Source organism: Podarcis gaigeae (assembly GCF_964106915.1).
Source record: "Podarcis gaigeae genome assembly, chromosome: 7".
Taxonomy (NCBI): domain Eukaryota; kingdom Metazoa; phylum Chordata; class Lepidosauria; order Squamata; family Lacertidae; genus Podarcis; species Podarcis gaigeae.
The window spans coordinates 24,217,529-24,239,128 of record NC_139683.1 but is presented as its reverse complement, the minus strand read 5'-3'; the positions used below and the strand labels follow the sequence as shown (position 1 = coordinate 24,239,128).

The 21,600-nt window shown below is 40.6% G+C and overlaps 1 protein-coding gene across 4 annotated transcripts in view; it reads right to left on the bottom strand.

Moving 5' to 3' along the window:
* STK3 (serine/threonine kinase 3) overlaps positions 1 to 21,600 on the bottom strand; it is a 111,871-nt gene that overhangs the window by 36,840 nt on the left and 53,431 nt on the right. For 3 of the 4 annotated variants that reach the window (XM_083749803.1, XM_083749804.1, XM_083749805.1), the window contains exon 10: positions 10,108 to 10,283. In XM_083749803.1, the coding sequence (XP_083605929.1) occupies positions 10,108 to 10,283 (176 nt within the window). Of the gene's footprint in view, positions 1 to 4,217; positions 7,288 to 9,006; positions 10,284 to 21,600 lie in introns of those variants that run through there. The other variant, XR_014566960.1, reaches the window with a different exon arrangement.

The window sequence follows — 21,600 nt, the reverse complement described above, 5'->3', positions numbered from 1 at the left end:
TGGCAAAGGGGGGCAACCATTTTGACCCATCCAAAATACTTCAACACAGAGAATGGGATTTGCCTCTCACCTGAATAACTTAAAAAAGATCTGGAACCATACTGTAATCTTTTACATTTGGTGCCAGAGTATGGTCTGAAGGTATATGAGGACACCACCTTGATGAAGCTAAGTAGTTCAGGGTCTGCAGAGTTCTACTTTGGGTTCCATGACAGAAGAAAGGCGAGATATCAATGTAATACAATACAGATAAATACATCAAGTGGGGACTACTAGCTTCTGGGAGCCAAGAGGAGGGAAGTAAATTCAGGCAAATACCGAGGGCCTTCTGGGTAGTGGCGCCCACCCTGTGGAGCGGCCTCCCATCAGATGTCAAGGAAATAAACAATACCTGACTTTTAGAAAACATCTGAAGACAGCCCTGTTTAGGGAAGCTTTTAATGTTTGATGTTTTATCGTGTTTTTAATACTCTATTGGGAGCCACCCAAAGTAACTGGGAAAACCCAGCCAGATGGGCGGGGTATAAATAAGTTGTTGCTGTTGTTGTTTGCGAAGCTACATTAAAGAATAGTTACGAGAATAATGTTGCTTCCAAGCTCCCAATGCATTCTTATGGAAGACGTGGTGATTCTGATCCAAGCCTTTAACTATGTATTAGCAACCACTAAACTGGTACTATACTGGTATAGTAATTCATATTATGATAAACCTTTTAAACTGGGGTGGTATTGTTTTTGTTTGTTACTATGTATTAATATTTTCGTGTTTTTATATTGTAAACCACCTTGTGATCCTCGGATGAAGGGTGGTAAATGAATGAATGAATGAAAGGTTGGGCTACAGATTCTATGCTATGTGGATTCATAATATGTTTTTAAATGTGAATATATATATATAAACTTGAAGACAACAAAGTAACACAAGCACAGCAACAGTTTAAAAACTAATTCAGCTAGAATACACCCAATGATGTACATAATTAAACTTAAAAAGCACAAGTTCCTTTATGATGCAAATTATCTCAGAACTAGGCTCATGATAGTCAAATTGCCTGAAGTCCAAAACCCAAATCACACTGATGTGTAGGGGGCGGCTATGAAATATCTGGTCTGGTCTAGTTACAAACATTTCAAAGCTGTCCCTGAACTCAGAAGGCTACTGAGCTATGTGCATGAGATGTATTAATATGAACAATTAGTTACCAAGGCAACGAAGACAAATATAACTGCTGCTTCATCACACTATTCTCACCATTTTATTTTATTCATTAGAGTCCTCAAACTATTCATGAATTATGAACCTGTTATGCAACTAAACAGATGTTAACAGAGCTGGCCAGCAACCTCACAACCTACCGATTCTCCTAAGAGTCAATTCACTACAAAAACCGTTCTAGCTTGTCTTATGCGCCCAAGGCCTTGTTTTCATTTAATCTTGATGTTCCAGGAAAGATAGCATTTCTGAACTTTGAATCTTAAAAGAAGCAGGAAAGGACTGTGAAATTTGTTGCAGGAAAACCTGCCTTATCTCATAAGTAGGAAGAAAACACATGAGATGGAGTGAAAAAGGAATCCAAAGTTTATTTCTGCACAGAAGTTTGGTCCAGCGGGATCACTCCTCAAAGACTGGACCCCGAACACACCTACAAGCCATCTTTTATAAACATCCCAATCAGAACCCATGAGTCCTGTCTTTCCCTTATATGGTAAGCAACCTTAGGCTATGCTGTCAGCCTGTGATTGGTTCCCTTTTGCCGCATAGCAGAGCATGCGCACTGAGTCATGACCTCTATGTCTACATATCAAATGCCTAGCTTTCCTGTACTTTCAAGCTATGGTGCAAACAAATCATCACCTATAGCTTGATCCTTTATACATCAAAAGCCATTTTCTAGACATTGTAGCTTCTATGGTAGAGTCTATCATGCGCCTAAGGGCCTGCAGAAACAAAGGTATAATACATGGCAGAATCAACAACAACAAAAACATAACCAATAATCCTCCTATCAAGGTTTTAGGCCTCCCATTTGGGGAAGCCATGAAGACAACCAATCCAGATTCCAACCCTCCCAAGTCTGTACTGGAACATGGGCTACTGCTTCCATATGATCAGCTAGAGAACGAATAGCCTCACCATTATCAGATATGTTGGAACAACAAACATATTTTGTTAAATTCAGTGCGTTACACATCCTGCCGTTTGACCAGGACATAATCCAGGCCCATTTTGAGTTGTAGAATGGCAGTTCTACTTTCATCTAATTGTGGAACCACCACCCACAGAGCCTGAGCGGTTGTGTTGGTGACTATTTCCACTACAGCCTGCAGCCTAATGATGGAGTTCAGATTATAAATAGGCTCCTGGAGCCCCGCTACCAATTCATGAGGGTTCCATGTAGCCGGGCCATGATGTTGTATTATCCTTCCTGGAAGCCAACCATTAGTCCCATACCAACTTTGAGCCGAGCCTCCAGCTACCATCTCTATGGCCCCTGCTGCATTCTGGATAGTTCTCCTCCTTCAGTGGGTCAGATAAGGGAGAACCCACATGGGGGGGGGGGAGAAGGGTGGCTAGATAACAAGCCCCGTGCCAACTGGGAGGAACTTCCTTATATGTTCACTGTCTGCACACCCACCACAGAAAGGAGGCATTCCCTCGGAAGGTAACTCTGGCTAAAAATATCACCTTGTGGGTGACGCTGCCTCTTGGGCAAATCCTGGTAGTGCTATTGATATCTCCACTAGGATTCCAACAGATTTTCCAAACGTGGCTCAATAATTTTGAACATCTACAATAATCAAATGTCTTTTGGGTCTGGTTCCCACATGTCCAGTTGTTAACATCACGGCGCCACCAATTGTGGGTGCATGACCAAACTCCCACCCCAATGCTGTTTTGAGTCTTCTTCTGGCGCACACACAGCCCACTTTTTAAAGGCGCCACTTTAATTCTTTGCCTTGTTATACATTGGGGGCCTTTTTTGAGGTGCCATTTGGTGAATCCCACATCCAATACTAATCCAGTGGCGTTTAAAGGATATAGTAGGAGAGGCACACCTCCCGACAAATCATAGAATCCTAGGGAGCAAACTAGACACTTCCCCCAATTCGTTGCTACCTCTTCTGCCATTGCTGCCCATTTATTATCTTTTGCCAACTTTCCCTACTACTCATCTTCTCCACTTCCTTCCTTCCACCTTATAGAGAAGAATAAAACTACAATACAGAGTAAAATGAAAATGAGGAGACAAGCATCTTGCTCCCAATCTTCCCCTGTGCGCTGACAGCCAGCGTCCGGAGTGGCTACTGCAGAGGGTTGTCATTCTCACGGTGCCCGTGACCCACCTAGTGTGACTAGGTACAAGGAGTTTCTTTGTCAAGATTACCTTTAAATCAGTTTCTGGATGTTGGGCACATGACCACATGCCTTCAGCTCCCTTGATACATGTGTGGTGGATCAAGGGCACAATCCCCTCTACCCTTACTGCTGTTGGTGAGGTCAATAAGACAACGCATGGGCCACACCAGCGTGGTTCAAGTGGGTTTTCTCTCCACTCTTTGACTCACACTTCGTCACCAGACTGGAAGGGGTACACAGGCTCTGTTAGGCTAATGGGGGTGTGCTCAATGGTCCACCTGTGGAGAGAATACATGACACGGGAGAGAGACTACACTTGCTTCTTTAGCACATGGTCACCCCATTTCATTAATCCATGGTATAAGGGCTGAATAACAGGCGGCGGTCCGCCATACATCAATTCAAGTGGTGAGACTTTTAATTTTCCCTTAGGGGAACATCTAGTGTAGAATAGGGCAAAGGGCAACACTTCAGTCCATTTTAAATGAGTTTCCTCGCAAAGTAAGGCTAGTTGAGTCTTTATAGTCTGATTCATACGTTCATTTTTCTCGAACTCTGGGACCTCCAGGCCAATCACATCTCCCAGTGGGGTCCTATCCACCTTCTCTCTAGTTGGTTAGTATCCAACCTCCACGCCACTGGCCTTGTCCTCTTCCTCTTCCTCTCACTATAATTCCTCTACCTCTCATTGAGCCACATCCTCCTCTTCCTCCACATTCCACTCTCGAGCATTCATTCTTCCAGTGTCCTTCTTCTCGGCATATAGCGCACTTCGCCAACCTCCTTTTGCTCCCCAGCCTCCTTGGAAGTCTGGCTGCTATGGTTGCTGTCAATAAATCCACTTCCCTTTTAAACTTCCTTTTTGCTTCTCTTTTCTCTTCCAAATCTCTATTCATATATACTTTCCTAGCTACTGCCACCAATTGTTCTGGATTCATTCCAGCGAATCCTTCCAGCTTCTGAAGCTTCCTTCTAATGTCTGGTGCACTTTGCTCCACAAAACTCATATTCACCATTCCGCAGTTTTCAGGAGCCTCTGGGTCTAATGGTGTATAGGTCCTATAGGCTTCATGAAGTCTCTCCAGGAAGGTGCCCAGAAAACTCATCTGTTCTCTGTATGATTTCCTTCACCTTGCTAATATTCAGTGCTCCAACTTTCAAGCCTTCTATTATGGCCTGGTGGTGTCACTCAAGCTTCCTTCTTTCCCCACCCCCACCCCTTCATTGGGGTCTCAATGGGGGTTTTGATCTGGATAATTCTCCGTCACCCAGGCCTGTGTGCTGGCCGCCCCATGCCTCTCTGCTTCTCGCCTGAGCCATTCCTGTGCTTGTTGATTGACCCTTTGCCTTTCCTCAGTACTGAGAAAGGTCATCAGTAATTGCCTGTAGACCGCCCAAGTGGGATAATGTATTTCCATAATTGAACTAATCAAATCCATTATGACTTTGGGCTTTTCAGAATAGGGTGGGCTATGTGTTTTCCAGTTCAATAGATCCATGTATGAGAATGGCACATACATCCATATCCTAGGGTTATATTTTTCCTTATCATCTAGAGGGGTTGTTGGATTAGGCACTTCCTTTAAGGGAAAGATTCTTGCCCCTGGGATCTTGTTGCATGGACTGCCCAAGGATTCCAGCGTCGCCGCACTTGGTTTGGAATCCGGGTGGAGACCATATTCTGAATTTTCTCATCGTCCTTCCTTTTCAGTTTGCTCTGCCGCCCTGTAGTCCCAGCCTCTTTTTGTTCGTTATCGTCTAATCCTTCCTTTCTTTTAAATAGTTTTGGATAAATGAGGGCATAGGGAGTGGGTTGCTTCCAGTGTTCCTGGTCAGGGTGAGCTAGGATAGCAGGGGCTGTAGGCTGTAAGAAGGATTAAGCACATAGCAGGTAACTTCAGAAATGTGTGTTGCTAAATAGCCATCAAACCTTGTGCAGCTTACTTCTGAATATATCTACATAGGACTGGGAATATGGCCCCACAAGGGAAGGCAACTATCAACAGAAAAAGTTGCCCACCTCTTGTACAGTGTTAGGTGTGTAAGCCTATATATGCCCTGGATCTGCACACGCACATGCACACGCACGTGTACACACACACACACACACATACACACAGTGCAACATGGCTATAAGATCAGAAGCTTTTGCTTCTGCTTTTAAACAAAATTTATCTACCACAGATTTTTTTTAAAAAAAGTTGTGCAGAAACGTGTTTACAGAAATCATTGCATTTTTAAATTCTTTAGGGTAACGGCAGCTAAGATATAATACAGTAAGACTCTAATAAAATACCAATTTACATTGTTTCTGAGATTTCTATCTAAATGCTGTATATTATCCTTAATCATTTTAATGATTAAATCATGTTATTCTATTACCTAATCAGCTGTCACATTTAACGTTCGTAGCGCTAATTAAATACTTGCTATTTGCAATGTCATCGTTTTGCAGTGATTGTTATGTTTTAATGTATTTGTTGTTCTAAGAATACATTAAAGAATCATGCCTTTTAGTAACAGATGGCTTTTTTAAAAAAAATGCTCAAGGCATCAAAAGTGTGCTTAAACAACAGTGCAATGCCGACACATGATATGCACGTTCTGTGTTTAATGCTAAACAATCTGGATACCAGACCTGTTTGGTAGTAAGTTTAGCAAAGGCAGGAATCTTTCCTTTGGCACTGATGTAAAATGCATTTGCCTTCTCTATTTGAATTATTCTACCCAGGGAGAAAAAGAGGCACTTCACTTAACATGTAGATGCAGTTAAGATAATTGATTCAATCAGCACTGATGAGACTTTTAACAGTTATCTTTCTAAATTAAATCAATTCCTAATAGTAATGCCTGCATTTTGAGCCATTAGGAAAACTTAACTCTTTTGGGGAATGTAGACTCTCATTCATCTGTTAGAAAACAATGCAAAATTTAGTAACTTTTATTAAAGAATGTGCTTTTAAAATAATACTATACTAATTCATGATCTAGCTAGCATGTTGACTGTTTTATTTTTCAGCAGCTTTTAGAGTATAGATTAGGTGGTATTCCTTTATCATTTTAAAAGCAGTAAGCAGATGGGGAGACAATCTCTGCTAGCCAACTACAGTCCTAAAAGGCAGGCAAAAGAACATCAAGATACTTGCAATTAAGTTTTATTTCAACCTCTGTACTGCTATCACTGATTGTGCTTGCACTCAGAGGTGCCAGCTTCTCTGGATGATTGAGGGGCCCCAATGCAATGTCCTGACGTCACATGCACAACATCGTGTGACATTGCAAGGAGCCAGGGGGCAGAGCCCAACACCCTCTGAACACTGAGGGGGCCCAGCACCCTAAAAATATAATGAGGTTCCCAAGTGTCTCGACCATCAGGAGCTGGTGCCTATTCTTTCACTTAGGTGATCCTGGGTGAAACGCAATCCTTCATTTTTAGAAAGAATGAGAATGTTGACCCCTGTAATGGTCTGACAAGAATTAAACTTGTATCTTTCTAAGAGCAGCTACATTGTCCTAAAATAACACTGGATGCTGATTCATTTTTTACATTTTGGAATTTAAACTGCTACCCTATTCTTTTAGAACACACAAAATTAGTCATTCCTGATTGCATTCACTGATAAAATCCTTAACTAGATCCCATTAAGGCAAAATCCAACAGAGACAGAACAGAGTTCCTTAGAACTGAGAGTTATCCATTATTTACAATTTTCATGAATTACTTAAAGACTGTATGTCAGCAATCTAAAAAATTGATGTCAATTTTAGAAAAGCATGAAATGCATGCTCCACAATGAGTTATCCTTTAACAAGTGTCAGTACCTATAGCCAATAATATGAGTAACATTTCCCAAAGCAAACAAGTAGAGAAAATAATTGAATTTTCCACATACTGTACTACTCAGAACACCTACAACAATTATTACAATCTGTCGACTTCCGGGTTGGCGCCATCGCCGAATGGCGGACTCCCTCTGAGCCCCGGAGGGAGCCTGCTCGGCAGGGGCTGGGTCCTACCGCACCGGCGATGCGGGGACCCTTAAAAACCACGGCCACGGAGGCCGTGGACATGGAGACTCGGCTGGCACCGCTAGCGCCCTCCCGACTCGTGAAGGAGCCTTTTTAAAGGCTACGGATCGGGTGCCGGGGAGAAGCGTGGTGCTTTGAGTCCGCCGCTATCCCTGCCGAGCGAAGCCGCATGCCATCCGGCGGAGAGCGCTGACTTCTTCCATTGAGAATTCGGACTTTCAACAACAACCCGTGAGTAATTTGGAAACCGGGTTTAAAAGGAGAAAAAAAGATTTTTTTTTCGGATTTGATACGAGCGGGGGGGGGGATCCAAAAAGGAAGTCAGTCCCCCTCCCTACTGTAAACCTTCCAAAACAAGGACTGGGAAACCAAGGTCCAAAAAGAATTCTATTGCTGATTAAAACTAAGAATTCCACGATGGGAAATTACAAGAACTGTGCTGGAGGAAGAATTGAGGGAGAAGGAAAACGTAAACCCCCCCCCCCTGGGAACCGGGGTGATTGAGGAGAGAGCCTGGCGAAAAGCGAAGGAGATTTTGACAGCTGTCAAAGTAGCTGTCAAAGTCGGAAATTCAAAGAGGGCCTTAATACGAGGACTTTGCTGGTTAAATTTTGTTACAATTAGTTACAACCCGTTAAAACTTGGATACAAAATGGCGAAAACATGGATAACATTCGGACTTTTGGACTAGAGAAAACAAAGTTACAATAATCCCCTAGAGGAGCTTCGGGACATTACAAAGAAGGTCGTAAGTGGAAAAATACCATCAGAATTTTACAGGACTGGTTATCTTCTGGGAAAGCTGCAAAACGGAAACAATATTGTGTCTACAGGGTGTCCAGCTAAAGGAGACAATAGAATTTTCTATTGAAGAAAGGAAGGGACTGAACACAAGTTTTTGTTCCTGAATAACAATAACCCCTGCAGACTTACTAAATTTCTGAACTAGAACGTTTTAGCAGCGGAACAAGAGGAAACTGGACTACAACTTGGAAAGAACAATAGGGGGAGCGTTATTAAAGATTTGATGCTAAATGGTTTAAAAATAACTCTAAAAATAATTATAAAAAGAAAAAGCCAGCAAGGAGTTGGGGGAAAAATGTGATTTATGGACTTTAAAAATTCCAGGCAGACAACATGGATTGGTGGTCAGGGGGAAACTAAACCGGGGACGGGGGGGGGGGGAGAAATAGAATCCAAAGGCTTGTCAACTATTTTCTGAATTGGTTTTCTTTTACTTACTATACTCTCTATTTTTTATTTTCTTATATTTCTATTGTGTGGGGTGTCTTTATCATTAAAAAAAAGGGAAATTGTGGAATGGAAAGGGGGTGGGCCCTGGGGAAAGAACTTTTGTTTTGTTAGTAAGAGTATTGATGGGGATTGTACAAATTTAAACTTAAATTTGACTAATGGTTTAAACAAACTAAGTTTTAATTAGAACTGAGAGCTTGTGGAGCCAACAATACGATAGGGGAATATGGTAGGGGTGGGGGAAAGAGGGAGTCCCGGAAAGTGGGTGTATGAAAATAAGGCTTTGAATGTACTTTAATCTTTTTTTTCTGTATTTCTGAAAATCTTAATAAATATTATTTAAAAAAAAAAAAAACAATTATTACAATCTGTCAGCTCATAGGAAGAGCTACAAAGTGTGATGGTTAAAATAACTGATAACAAAATCTATATACTTAATGCATAACTACTGCTATCACAAAAAAATAGATAATACTTCTTACACAAGTTTAACTCAATTTTCTAATGGGTGGCCTTAATGTATACTCCCATACAGTTAAGGTGGACAATACAAGTAAAATATTGATCAATTAAGTTAGCTTAAAGATGTATATACAACAAACATTTGCCTGGTCAACACACTGAAAAGTGGGTGTTTGTTTTTACACTACAAAGTGTGTACAGAAAACATTCAGCAGGATAGAAGGAACAGACCTATGATTGAGTACAAGTGAAACTGAAACAGGGTCTAATAAGCAGCTAGTCATAGGGTGTTCACAAACATCCTAAATGGCTGAGAATGTAGAGTCAGATTCATTAGTTATTTCAGTGGTGACAGAGAGAGAGAAAACTGATGGATCACAAAGGTTTCACATGCCAAATAAAGAATTTTATCAAAAAAACTGCAGTTTGCTATTCAGAGAAGATGGGAGATGCTGTCAGAGACAAGAAACCAAAAAGATAAACTAGGCCACTTCTACATTGCTAGGTTCAAGTTCATTTGACAATATGTAATTTTGCATGCACATTGGGAGAATGCACACAGTGGCTGAGACAAGTCTCTAATAGTACAGAAAACGATGAAGAGAAGGGACTACTAAACTGCAGAACATGGAATTCACAGTCTGAAAAACCCTACGATGCATCCTGGATCTGTGTTTGCAACTCCCATTGTTCTAAGCACATTTTGCAACAGGGAATTTCATTAGGGCAACCAGTTTCTGAGCTCTGGGCACAGTACTGCACCTAAGATTTCAGATTAAAACAGCAGAGTGGAAGGAAAGGTGGACTTTTTTTCTGCCTCCCCACTTCCAGCTACTCTCTGAAGACTGGAGAAGAAACCCTCTAACACTGTCCTGGATTATGCTACGTAGGTGGCCATATTCCTAATGCTACACTGCTAAGAATTCTGTATAGTGTTCATGTTTGCTGACCTCGGTTAGAAATACTACACCATGCAAAGATACCAGGAAAGCAACAGTACTCACAAAATCAAAATCGCCATCTTGAGGAACCTTCCAGTTATCGGGAAAGACATTCTTTGATATATGGTAAGATTCATGCATATTCTGGTTGCAGTTTTCATGGCTTTTATTCTTGGAGTCCTGTTTATCAAAGTAGTCCATAAAAGAAGGTCGCTGAGCCTGTGGTGATGTTGCATTTCCTAGTATGAAAATTAGAAGGCTGTGGTTAAAATTTAAAAGAGAAAAGCAGTAAGTTCCAAGTAAATTGTGTTTCTAACAGAGCTGCTAAAAAGATACCAATAGGCAGAATTAATGTTTGTTTCCTAGCAATTGGGTTCCCAGGATAGGATGACAGGGCAAACAAGAAAGAGGCATATAATCAGAGTGACAGAAACCTAATGAAATACCACTGTGATGCAAGTGAGTGCAAAAAGTGGCTTACTGCTCAAGTAACTCAGGATACATCTACAGAATTAAACATAGTTGAACTTTTGCAAATCCTCAAAACAAAAAAAATTCCTTCCAGTAGCACCTTAAAGACCAACTAAGTCAGTTCTTGGTATGAGCTTTCGTGTGCATGCACACTTCTTCAGATACACTGAAACAGAAGTTTCCAGACCCTTCTATATAGTGAGAAGGTGGGGAGGGGTATTACTCAGAAGGGTGGTGGGAATGGGTGATTGGCAGATAGCTGTGATGAGCCTGTTGACGACTCTTAACGACTGCAATAGGTCTTACAGGAAAAAGCAAGGGGTGAAAAGGTGAAAAAAGGCTTTGTCATGTATAATGAGATAAGAATCCAAGGTCTTTGTTCAGACCAGGTTTCTCCATGGTTTTAAGTTTGGTGATAAGTTCACCAAGAACTGACTTAGTTGGTCTTTAAGGTGCTACTGGAAGGAAATTTTTTTGTTTTGACTATGGCAGACCAACACGGCTACCTATCTGTTTTGCAAATCCTGAAATTGGAGTCGAATATTTCTTCTCAGTATTTCTTTTCAGTTTTTCACATTGACAGTGATATAAATATTCCTCACATGAACAGAAACACTCCAGCTTCACCCATAGCATATAAAGATTCTGGCAAAACAGTGCCTCCAACTCCCATTCCAGCATGGTTAGTACAGAAGGATACCATGGTTGATGGTATCAAAAATTGCTGAGAGGTCCAGGAGAACCAACAGGGACATACTCCCCTAGCCCAGTTCCTGGCACAAGTCACCCACCAAGGTGACCAAATCCATCTCTGTCCCATAATCAGGCCTGAAACAAGATTGAAATGGATCTAGATAATCAGTCTCCTCTAGAAACCCTTGGAGCTGAAATACCACCAACATGCTCCAGTACCTTGCCCAAAAATGGGACATTGAAGACTGGCTGATAATCATTCAATATGATGGGATTCGGGGATGGATTTTTCCATGGTGGTCTTAAAACTGCCTCCTTTAGGCATGCTGGCACCCTGCCTTGTTGTAAGGAGAGGCATTGACCTCTCCCTTCACCCACTCAGCCAGTCCGCCGCTGACTCTTTTGATGAGACAGAAAGGGCAAGGATCAAGCACACATGTGGTAGCTCTCACATTTCCAAGGTTCCTGTCCACATCCTCAGGCTGTACAAATTGAAAAGTATCCATTAACTAAGGTTGTATCCAACAGCGTGTGAGGGAAGTTCCATTCATGCAATGGGTCTTCTATTTCCTCTACTCTACTCCATATGCCCCCCCCCACATCTGCTCTAGAGGGGCTCCCAATCCCCCAGAGCAGATTTTGAGGGCATGCCCAGAGCAGGGAGAGTGGAGGTGGCTTTCACGTCATTCCCAGAAGTATGTTGTATTAGCAGAGCTGCAGCATTGAGTACACCCCTAATATCCCCTCTTACAAGTGGGACAACTCAATGAGAACATTCTAAGAAATTCAGAGGTGCAGATCAATCACATTCCATTTATGCTGAAAATTTACAATTCAGTCTTTGTAAATAACTGCATTGCCAGGATTTTTGCTTCTTATAGTGAAGTTTATGGCTTTACAAGCTGGTCTTTAAGAAACTATTAACGTGGGGGGGGGGGGAATGTCTACTTTACCTAAAGAAAAAGAACCAATCTCTAATTTGTGTATCAAACTGTATAGCAAAGTCAAGAAGACCATAGAAAGCAGGAGCCAATAGCAGCTTCCTCCATTTGTTGTGAACTACAACTTCCATAATTCCTTCAGACATTGGTCATGACATTATGTTTGCCGACTGGGAACAGTTATGGACCACTGGTGTTAAATTTACGGCATGTAATGCCTTAAAAGAAAACATAATGAAAATGATCTACAGGTGGTACATGACCCCAGTCAAACTTGCAAAAATCTATCATTTGCCCAATAACAAATGTTGGAAATGTAATGAGACGGAAGGTACCTTTTATCACCTTTGGTGGACCTGCCCGAGGATCAAAGCCTTCTGGGAAATGATCTATAATGAAATTAAGAAAGTCCTTAAGTGGACCTTTCCTAAGAAACCTGAGGCTTTTCTCCGGGGCATGGTTGGCCAATTGGTGTCAAAGAAGGACAGGACTTTTTTTATGTATGCTACCACAGCAGCAAGAATTCTTCTGGCAAAGTATTGGAAGATGCAAGAACTACCTACTCTGGAAGAATGGCAGACAAAGGTGATTGACTTTATGGGACTGGCAGAGATGACCGGCAGAATCCACGACCAGGGGAAAAAGACAGTGGAAGAAGACTGGAAGAAATTTAAAATGTATCTCAAAAATTGTTGTAAAATTGAGGAGGGTTAGATGTCAAGGGGTAAGAAGTAGAGAATTACAGCTGTAACTAATAAATTAAGGAAAACTTAATGAAAGGGAATTAAATGGATAAATGGATTGACGGGTTGCTAAAAAATTGCAAAATAAGGATGCAGTGAAAGGGAGGTATGGGGAAGTCGGATGAAAGAAGGTATACGAAAATAAGATTGTGAAATTATACATGTTTGTTTTTGTTTTAGTTTGTCTTTATTATGTGTTGTGCTTGTCTTTTTTGTATGTGTTTAAAAAATTGAATAAAAAAATATTTTAAAAAAAACCATAATTTCTGATCTTTGTCTGTGTTGCCAGAGCCTGATGGGAGTTGATAGCCCACAACAGCTGTAGGACACCACATTGGCTACCCTTCCATAGAGTAAGGGCAATTATCTCTTAAGGAAAGGGAATCCTAGGCTCATGAGGAAACTGTAATAAATTGGTCTGACACATGTTATAAGGTAATCTTACAAACTATTTAAGCGATCGTTTGGAATACAGCTTTGGTAGGAACAGCTAAACATTGCTGCAGGAAAGGAAAGTCATGCCTCACTAACTTCTTGATATTCGTTCCTATTACTACAATAATCCACAAGAGAATTGCACTGACATCACTTGATTAGATGCTCAGAAAATGCAGAAGTTCCACATTAAAGGATAATCTCTAACTTGCAGAGTTTCACAATCATTTGCAGAATTGGCTGATTACTATCTTAAGCATATCTTGGGAGAAAGATTAAGCATTTTCAGCTCCAAAGAAGCTTCCAGATACAAAGTTTTTAAGAAAGAAAGAAAGAAAGAAAGAAAGAAAGAAAGAAAGAAAGAAAGAAAGAAAACCAACATTTACAGAGAGTCCCTACCTGCACCTTGAAACTATATTGCTAATTTCCCCAAAATGTGTTAAATTGTTGCTACACTTTGCTAGATACAATGGAGAGGGGTTATAGTTTAGGTTCAGCCTGGTCCCTACCACCCACTAGTGGGTGTTTCAGGATTCTAGGTAGGGGGTTCTACGGCACAAGCTGAATCCTCCTTCCATCGAGCACTGGTGGGCAATAAGGAAATTTTACCATCAAGAAAGATGCATTAGTGGGCGGTAGATATAAAAAGGTTGACTACCCATGCTCTAGCATTTCCATTTAAAAGGACTGCAGGGATGGGAAAGATCACCACTAGAGACCTTACAGAGCCACTCAAGGTCAGAATAGTCTGTATTGTGCTAGATGGGCCAATGGATGGATTCAAAATAAAAATGAAAAATCAACTAACACAATTCTTGTTGCCAGAGATGTCACCTTGACATGACCTTAATCCTATGCCCTTGAAGAAGGCCATCATCAACTGAGAACACTGGATATTTTATCAAGACTATATTAATTTTATAAAGGTTTGCCTTTTAGTGCTGTTGTGAGATTTCCCTTCATTTTTCTCTGGCACACAAAAGCAGCCACTTTGGATGAAACTGGGGGGGGGGGGGAACGATACAAAAAGACCCTAACCCTAAAAGGTGGGAGAATGAAAATCATTGTGGAAAAATGCCTTATGAAAACATAAACTTGTATAAGCGAACTAGCAAGCGTATTTAGTAAGGATGTGGGCTTTCCAAATTAAAGCCAGATGAAACTGTAGAAAAGCAAGAGTAGGTCAGTCAAACTGTACCACCATAGAAGGACTCTAGTGCCCACTTGATTTTCCAGTCTCCCAGGTTCTGTTTTCTTGTATTGATATAGTGCATCCCTTTCTCACCAACAGTTTACCCACACAAGCCCCTACTCCTGAAAAGATATAAGGCCAGAAAACACAATGCTATTTATTGCTAGGCTTTTTATTAAAATGTTAGGTTAGAATGTCAAGCTTTGTTTTGTTCCAGATCTCAGCTTTATTTGGGCACAAGTCCCTATTTGTTGGGGGGAAATATGTTTTTACTTATTTTTTGTCATAGTGCCCAGGGGCCTCCAAGCATGGGCGCCTATAAATAAAAAACTTATTATTGTTACTTATTTTGTCCTTGAGCAGGAAAATAGAAAGTTGAGGGAAATATATATACAAAATCTAATGTTAGCAAAGTTTTAAAAGATGTCCAATAGTTTTGCATTGCTAGGAGAAGAAGAAAATCCCCCCTCTGTCTAAACACATTTATTTCTGCAGTTGTGTGGCTTGCTGCAAAAAAACCATCTGATAATGTGTCACCCAAACATCTACACATTTTAAGCAATCTGAAAGGGAGATCCCAGTATGTCTGGGGCTACTCCTCCCTTTAAAAGACGCCTGTTCCTTGGGAGAAAGGCGATGGCAAACCTAGACAACATCTTAAAAAGCAGAGACATCACCTTGCCAACAAAGGTCTGTATAGTTAAAGCCATGGTTTTCCCAGTAGTGATGTATGGAAGTGAGAGCTGGACCATAAAGAAGGCTGATCGCCGAATAATTGATGCTTTTGAATTATGGTGCTGGAGGAGACTCTTGAGAGTGGACTGCAAAAAGATTAAATGCATCCATTCTTAAGGAAATCAGCCCTGAGTGCTCACTAGAAGGACAGATCCTGAAGCTGAGGCTCCAATACTTTGGCCACCTCATGAGAAGAGAAGACTCCCTGGGAAAGACCCTAATGTTGGGAAAGGTGGAGGGCACAAGGAGAAGGGGACGACAGAGGGTGAGATGGTGGGACAGTGTTCTCGAAGCTACAAACATGAGTCTGACCAAACTGCGGGAGGCAGTGGAAGACAGGAGTGCCTGGCATGCTCTGGTCCATGGGGTCACGAAGAGTCGGACACAACTAAACGACTAAACAACAACAACTCCTCCCTTAGTAACATTGGAAACCATTGTTGTAAAGCTCTCTGATAATTTTTATGATAGCAGTATACAAAAACCACCAGATCATAGGTTCCTCCAAATGCATCATCTATAAGTCGACTTTTGCTTCTCCCAGAATACAATTAATTCCAACATGAGGAATAAAAATGCTTTCCCCCACTCATTTCTGAACCCACCCTATTCCTGTGACCGTGGTTTGTTTTAACTGTTTTTAATGTTGCTTTTTTTTTTTTTCAACATGCCCAGAGATCTGCTGGTGAAGGGTGGAAAATAGGTTTAACAACAACAACACACAGTACTGGGCTGAGAAAAAGCAATCCTGCATCACTGGTGGAGTAGAATGAATGATTTTTAGGAATCTTTAGGGTTAGCAACTCTGCAGATTTATCAGTCACAGTGTTTCACATCTTCACTGCATCCTAAAAGAGCTACATTAAGAGACAGAGAACAAACAGATACAGAGTGAAGGGATCACAGCAACTTTGCTTCTACCCAGTCATTTTTCACCTCAAGCCAGACCTCGTGGCTTTGTTCTCTCCAAACTAACTATGAGCCATAGCCAAGAACAAACCTTGGTTACAACATTATTAGTCTGGAGAGAGCTAAACCATGAGCCTGGTTCAGAGGACAAGCAAACTATGAGGGAGAAATGAAGAGGTTGCATGAAACAGGCCAATGAAATCATCTAAAAACATCCTGGGGTTCTCATCTCATGCTCTGGTTTCCAGAAAGGGAATAGTCTTTCAGCTTACGGTGGGCAGACACACTGTGGGAAGAGACAGGAAAGCTCCTTCCTCGTAACATGCACAACACCAAACAGATCATATGTTAAGAGACTGTACGAATTCCTCTCTCAAGCTCAATTCACACATAACCCATGAGCCATGCTTACCACCAAGACCCAAACTGCATGAATACAGGAAGAATGCTCACATGTGCTGGTATAATTTTTAACATATTTAAGAGAACCATCTGAAAATAAGTGATTTCACAGTCGTTTTTAAAAAATCAAGTGCACCAAACCAATCCTAAGAGCTGCTTTATTGAACTGCTTCCCAGGCCTTTCAGCATCTAAATCATATTTCAGCATCATTATTAATATTTTAGCCTCTATTTTTATGGCAGCTGGGATAAATTTTAGCCCTTATGGGGTTGTTTTTGTTCTCTCTTGATTAAGACATGTTTGTGGCTCGTATTGTGTTTATTTTCTATTTTGGTACTGGCCTTTGTCTTAATGGACTTGAGTGTTGAACTTTGATTGTTTTATGTGGATTTTATGATTTTAATTTTTTTTTATGACTGTCATCCAGAGAACTTTGGTTTTGGAGTGACTGATAAATACGTTAAATAAATAAATAAGTTCCAATATAACACAACTAAAAAAGGGGTGGCTATAGGGCTTCAAAACAGAACACATGTCAAAAGATGCATCAATAATTTGTGAAGTTGAAGTAACATCCACATTCCTTGGACACAATTTGTTATTGGGGCAGATCATTTCTTTCCAGAGCAATGACATAGTTTAATGATTAACACAGAAACCAAGTATACTGCTGAAACAGCACAAAACTATTAAAGAATTTCACATATGACCACACTGCATTATGTGGAAGAAATTTATCACATACTGGGAGGAGATAAAAGGGAAACACTAATTGAGGACACACCAAAATCACAACGATGACTCATTCCAGTTTTTCTACACAGAACAGAGTCCTCTCTTCAAATAGGCAGAACAAAATCATATTTCCAAAAGCTGGAGAACTACCTCATCAAGTTTCATTATTGAAGCTAAGCAGTTTTGAGCCTGGTCAATACCTGACTGGGAGAATGTCTAGCCACAAGATGTAGGTAGCTTTAAGTTCAGTGTAGGAAGTGAAAGATGCATATGTAAATAATAGGAAAATTAAATAATTCCTTATACTATATAATAGTGAAATTAAGCATTTTATGAGAAAGGTGAATGATCAGTCCAGTTCACTACTTTTTATACTTTCAACAGAATCTGGTGTCACCTCTTAACTGAGGAGGCAACAGTCCTCCATAAAGTATGGTTGGTAGCTATCTGAAGGGTAGATTTCCTTTGGCTTAAGCAGGGATGGTATATTGGGTTATGGCTTCACATTCTGATCAAGGCAGGAAGTAGGAGGATGCTCCCATGATGCTCTAGTTTGCAGACTTGCCAAGCTTGATACAAGAATCATGAGCCCATGAACTTAAAGAGAAACTTAGAAAAACAAGCACCAGAAAATAAACAGTAGTGGAAAGCCTGCTTCCAATTCTATCAGCAAAATAGCTTAACAGATCAGTGGATGTATGGTCCCTATAAAAATATGTGCAGTCAAATATGACAGGGTGCAGTCATACCATCTGTGCTAAAGCAAAGGAAATCTACTGTTCAGGTAAGTACCAATCAAACTATTTATCTTCAGCTATCAGGGATGGTATGTTGGGATACACCAAAGCTAATCTTCTTTGGAGATCAATCGTAGTTGAGTAAAATTGTCTTCCATGAAAAATAGGGCAGGTCCCTGGACTGCATCCAACTGTGCAATGTTCTATTGAAGGACCTGCTGAATGGCATATGAAATTATTTGGAGAAGCCCATGCAGCCACTTCACAAACATCAGGAAGAGGCCTATTAGCAGCGAAAGCTGAAGAAGAAGAAGAAGCCATCATGGAATGAGTAGTCAGTCTCAAAGGAGCTGGTATCTTTAACACCTCATAAGCCATCCATTTAGTGGGCACACAAACCTTTCCACCCAGAGGCGCTGGATAGAAAGACACAAAAAGAGAATCTGCTTGTATGAGCAATTGGTTCTGGCTATGTACATTTTAATGGCTCTCTGTACATCCATGAGATGTACCATGATCCATTAGATACATTAAGATTAAGCTGAGGGAGGAGAGGAAAAACATTCAAGATGAAAGTCTGAAAACAAGACAGAAGAAAAATCAATAGAATCAATAGAAAGATCAATAGAAGAAGATTACACAGGTGCCAAGAGCGATCATAACTGAATTCATCATAGCAAAGCCAGGAAATGAACTAAAGCATCATAGGAGCCTCAGTCTGCTTCCAAAACCTTCTTTCCTGCCCTGAGGCATAATCCAGCACACAACCACTGCTATTTGGAGGGAACTTTTCCAGCTTAAATAATATAAACAGAGTACCGATTAAAGAAGGGCTGTGTGTTCAGTGAAATGTAGTGATGATCTACAGGATAACTAGTAAGTGACACTCAGTGCAAAAGGGGGACTATTTTTAAGCCTGTTTCAACAAAATGTAAGTGTGGGCAGGTTTGAGGCATCCAGGTGGCAGGCTCTGTTCCTGACTTCCACTTACACTGTTATATGTGCAGAGTCTTCTATCTAGGCTAGAGGTCACTAACATGGCACCCATAGGGGCACCTGTACCCATAGAGACCTTCCTTGGCGCCCACAGGATCCTCTCCCCCAATGAAATTCAGCATGAAATAAGCATTCTATTGTAGCAAATAAAATAGGTTGTAGTGTGCAAATATGCACATGGGTCCAAAGGACTGCTGAACCCTGGTCTATGCTATCAGGAACAGTGCTTTTCAGTTATGCCCAAATGCCCAGAGAGAATCCTAAGACTTCCTAAGATGTACAGCTACAATGCAGGGCAGCATTCTACAGATATCTCATGAAAGTGCAGAAGTTCAGAGGTAGACGGACTACTTGAAAAGTATTTGTGAAGATCAGACAACATTTGTAGGTTTGCAAGAAGTTTTGTGAGGAGTATTATTGGAAGTATTGCAAAAATGGAGAAGGGGAAGGATGATTTGTTAAGAGATGTAAAAGCCCCTGAACTGTTAAGTCCAGTCAACGGTGACTATGGAGTGCGGCGCTCGTTTCAGGCCAAGGCAGCTGGCGTTCGTCTGCAGACAGCATTTGCGGGTCATGTGGCCAACATGACTAAACCGCTACTGGCACACGGAAGACCATGACAAGTGCCAGAGTGCACAGAAACAGTGTTTACCTTCCCGTTGCAGCAGGAACTAGTTATCTACTTGCACTGGTATGTTTTCAAACTGCTAGGTTGGCAGAAGTTGGGACACAACAGCGGGAGCTCACCCTGTCACATGGATTCAAACCGCCAACCTTCCGACCGGCGAGCCCAAGAGGCTCAGTGGTTTAGACCTTCTCTTTCACATATACCATGGACTGGAATGTTGTGCCTGTCTCTTTGTGAATATATTTCCATCCAGAATAATTCATCCATTATTCTTCTTGGAACTCTTACATTTGCTTTACATAACATTATCTTCATGATGTTTTATAATACCCTTCAACCATATGTGAAATATTAGTTCAAGATTCTGATAATAAATCTCTCCATTATCCACAGAAGTTTATAAAGCAAATACCTATTTCAGCATTGTACACAAATTAAAATGTGTATTAAGTGTTTTATGGATTGAATCATTCTACTCAAGAGTCATCACTCATCAACAGAACTGTTTATTATCTTTTAGCTGGAGATAAAAATCCCTGGTCTACTGCAAAATAAACAAAATCCTGTCTTAAATTGCCAGCTCCACTTCTACAAGTCACAACAAGCATGTTTCTAACATTCAAAGAAGTTAAATCTTTTCAGACTTGAATATGGCACATAAAGCTGCTTCAGTTCATCCTAGCAATAGATTATATTAGGCTAATTTTGTCATATGTGTATTTGCCAGACATATGGCAAGATAGCCATCAGATGGGCAACTCATGTTTCTTCTGCATTTCTGAAGAGAAAATATTAGACACTTTACACTGCCAGGAATTATGACTGAACAGTCATACCACCAATGTTTTAACTAACTTCCAGCAGAGCTTTTGCAAAACTTAATTCATTCAGCTGAATGTGTTGGGACAGACAAAATGCTTTTGGAAACCTCAGTTAATATTTGAAGGCACTGGGCAAAAGGCAAGCAGTCATAATAGCAAAAGACAGAAAGTTTGTGACAAGGAGTTAGATTAATGCCAACATTGTACATTTACCTTTTGAACAGATAGTGAACACATTACACATTTCACAACACATTAAGCCATAAACTATAATAAAATGTGTTTTTTCACCAACTGGCAGCATGCTAATGCATACTGCTCCATTCTAAGTTTTAATTTATATATTTTTTAACTGTTGCTGTATCTGTATTGTCCCTGTTATACCTAATAGCAAATTCAAATGTATCCCTATCGTGTTTTATGACTTCCTTGATATTGTATGTAGGCTGGAACTGGTCTGTTACCGAAATAAAATTCATATTGCTCCATTGTGCCTCTTTTGCTCCTCCCCGCACCTCCTTTTCTTCAGCCAGACTCCTTTTCCTTATTTCTTCTCAGCATTACAAGACAACTAGCACTTGTGGTTTGTTTCTCTTCAAACAAATCACAAGTGGAAACCAAAGTAGCCAAGCCAAGCCAACTGCAGAAAAGGAAGGAAAGGGGAGGACTGAAGCGAGCATGATTGAGCAGTGCACCAGCACACTTTTTTGCTTGCGGTAAACCATAGTTTATTTTTAACCATGGCATAACAAGATGTGCGAACCAGGCCAATGCTTTATGACATCATTTTTAAAAATATACCCTTTACACTGTTCAACCATTAACTCCTGGCTCTAAATCTATATGACTATCATAGAACTGGCTCCAAATGGCTCTGGGTTTGACTGGTGTGCCCTTAATGAAAAGTGTTCTATAGTTCTAAAATATATTTTAATTTTTCCAGTTATCCTACATGAAATGTTATGTGAAGGACTTAAATAAAAATGAAATCACATTTAAAACTTATATTTAGTTCCATAATATAGGATGAAGCAAGCAAAGTATTTATAAGTAATATTACTAATAAAGGCAATCCAGAGGCCGTGAGCCGTCTTGCAGAAGAGATCTGTGTGTTCAT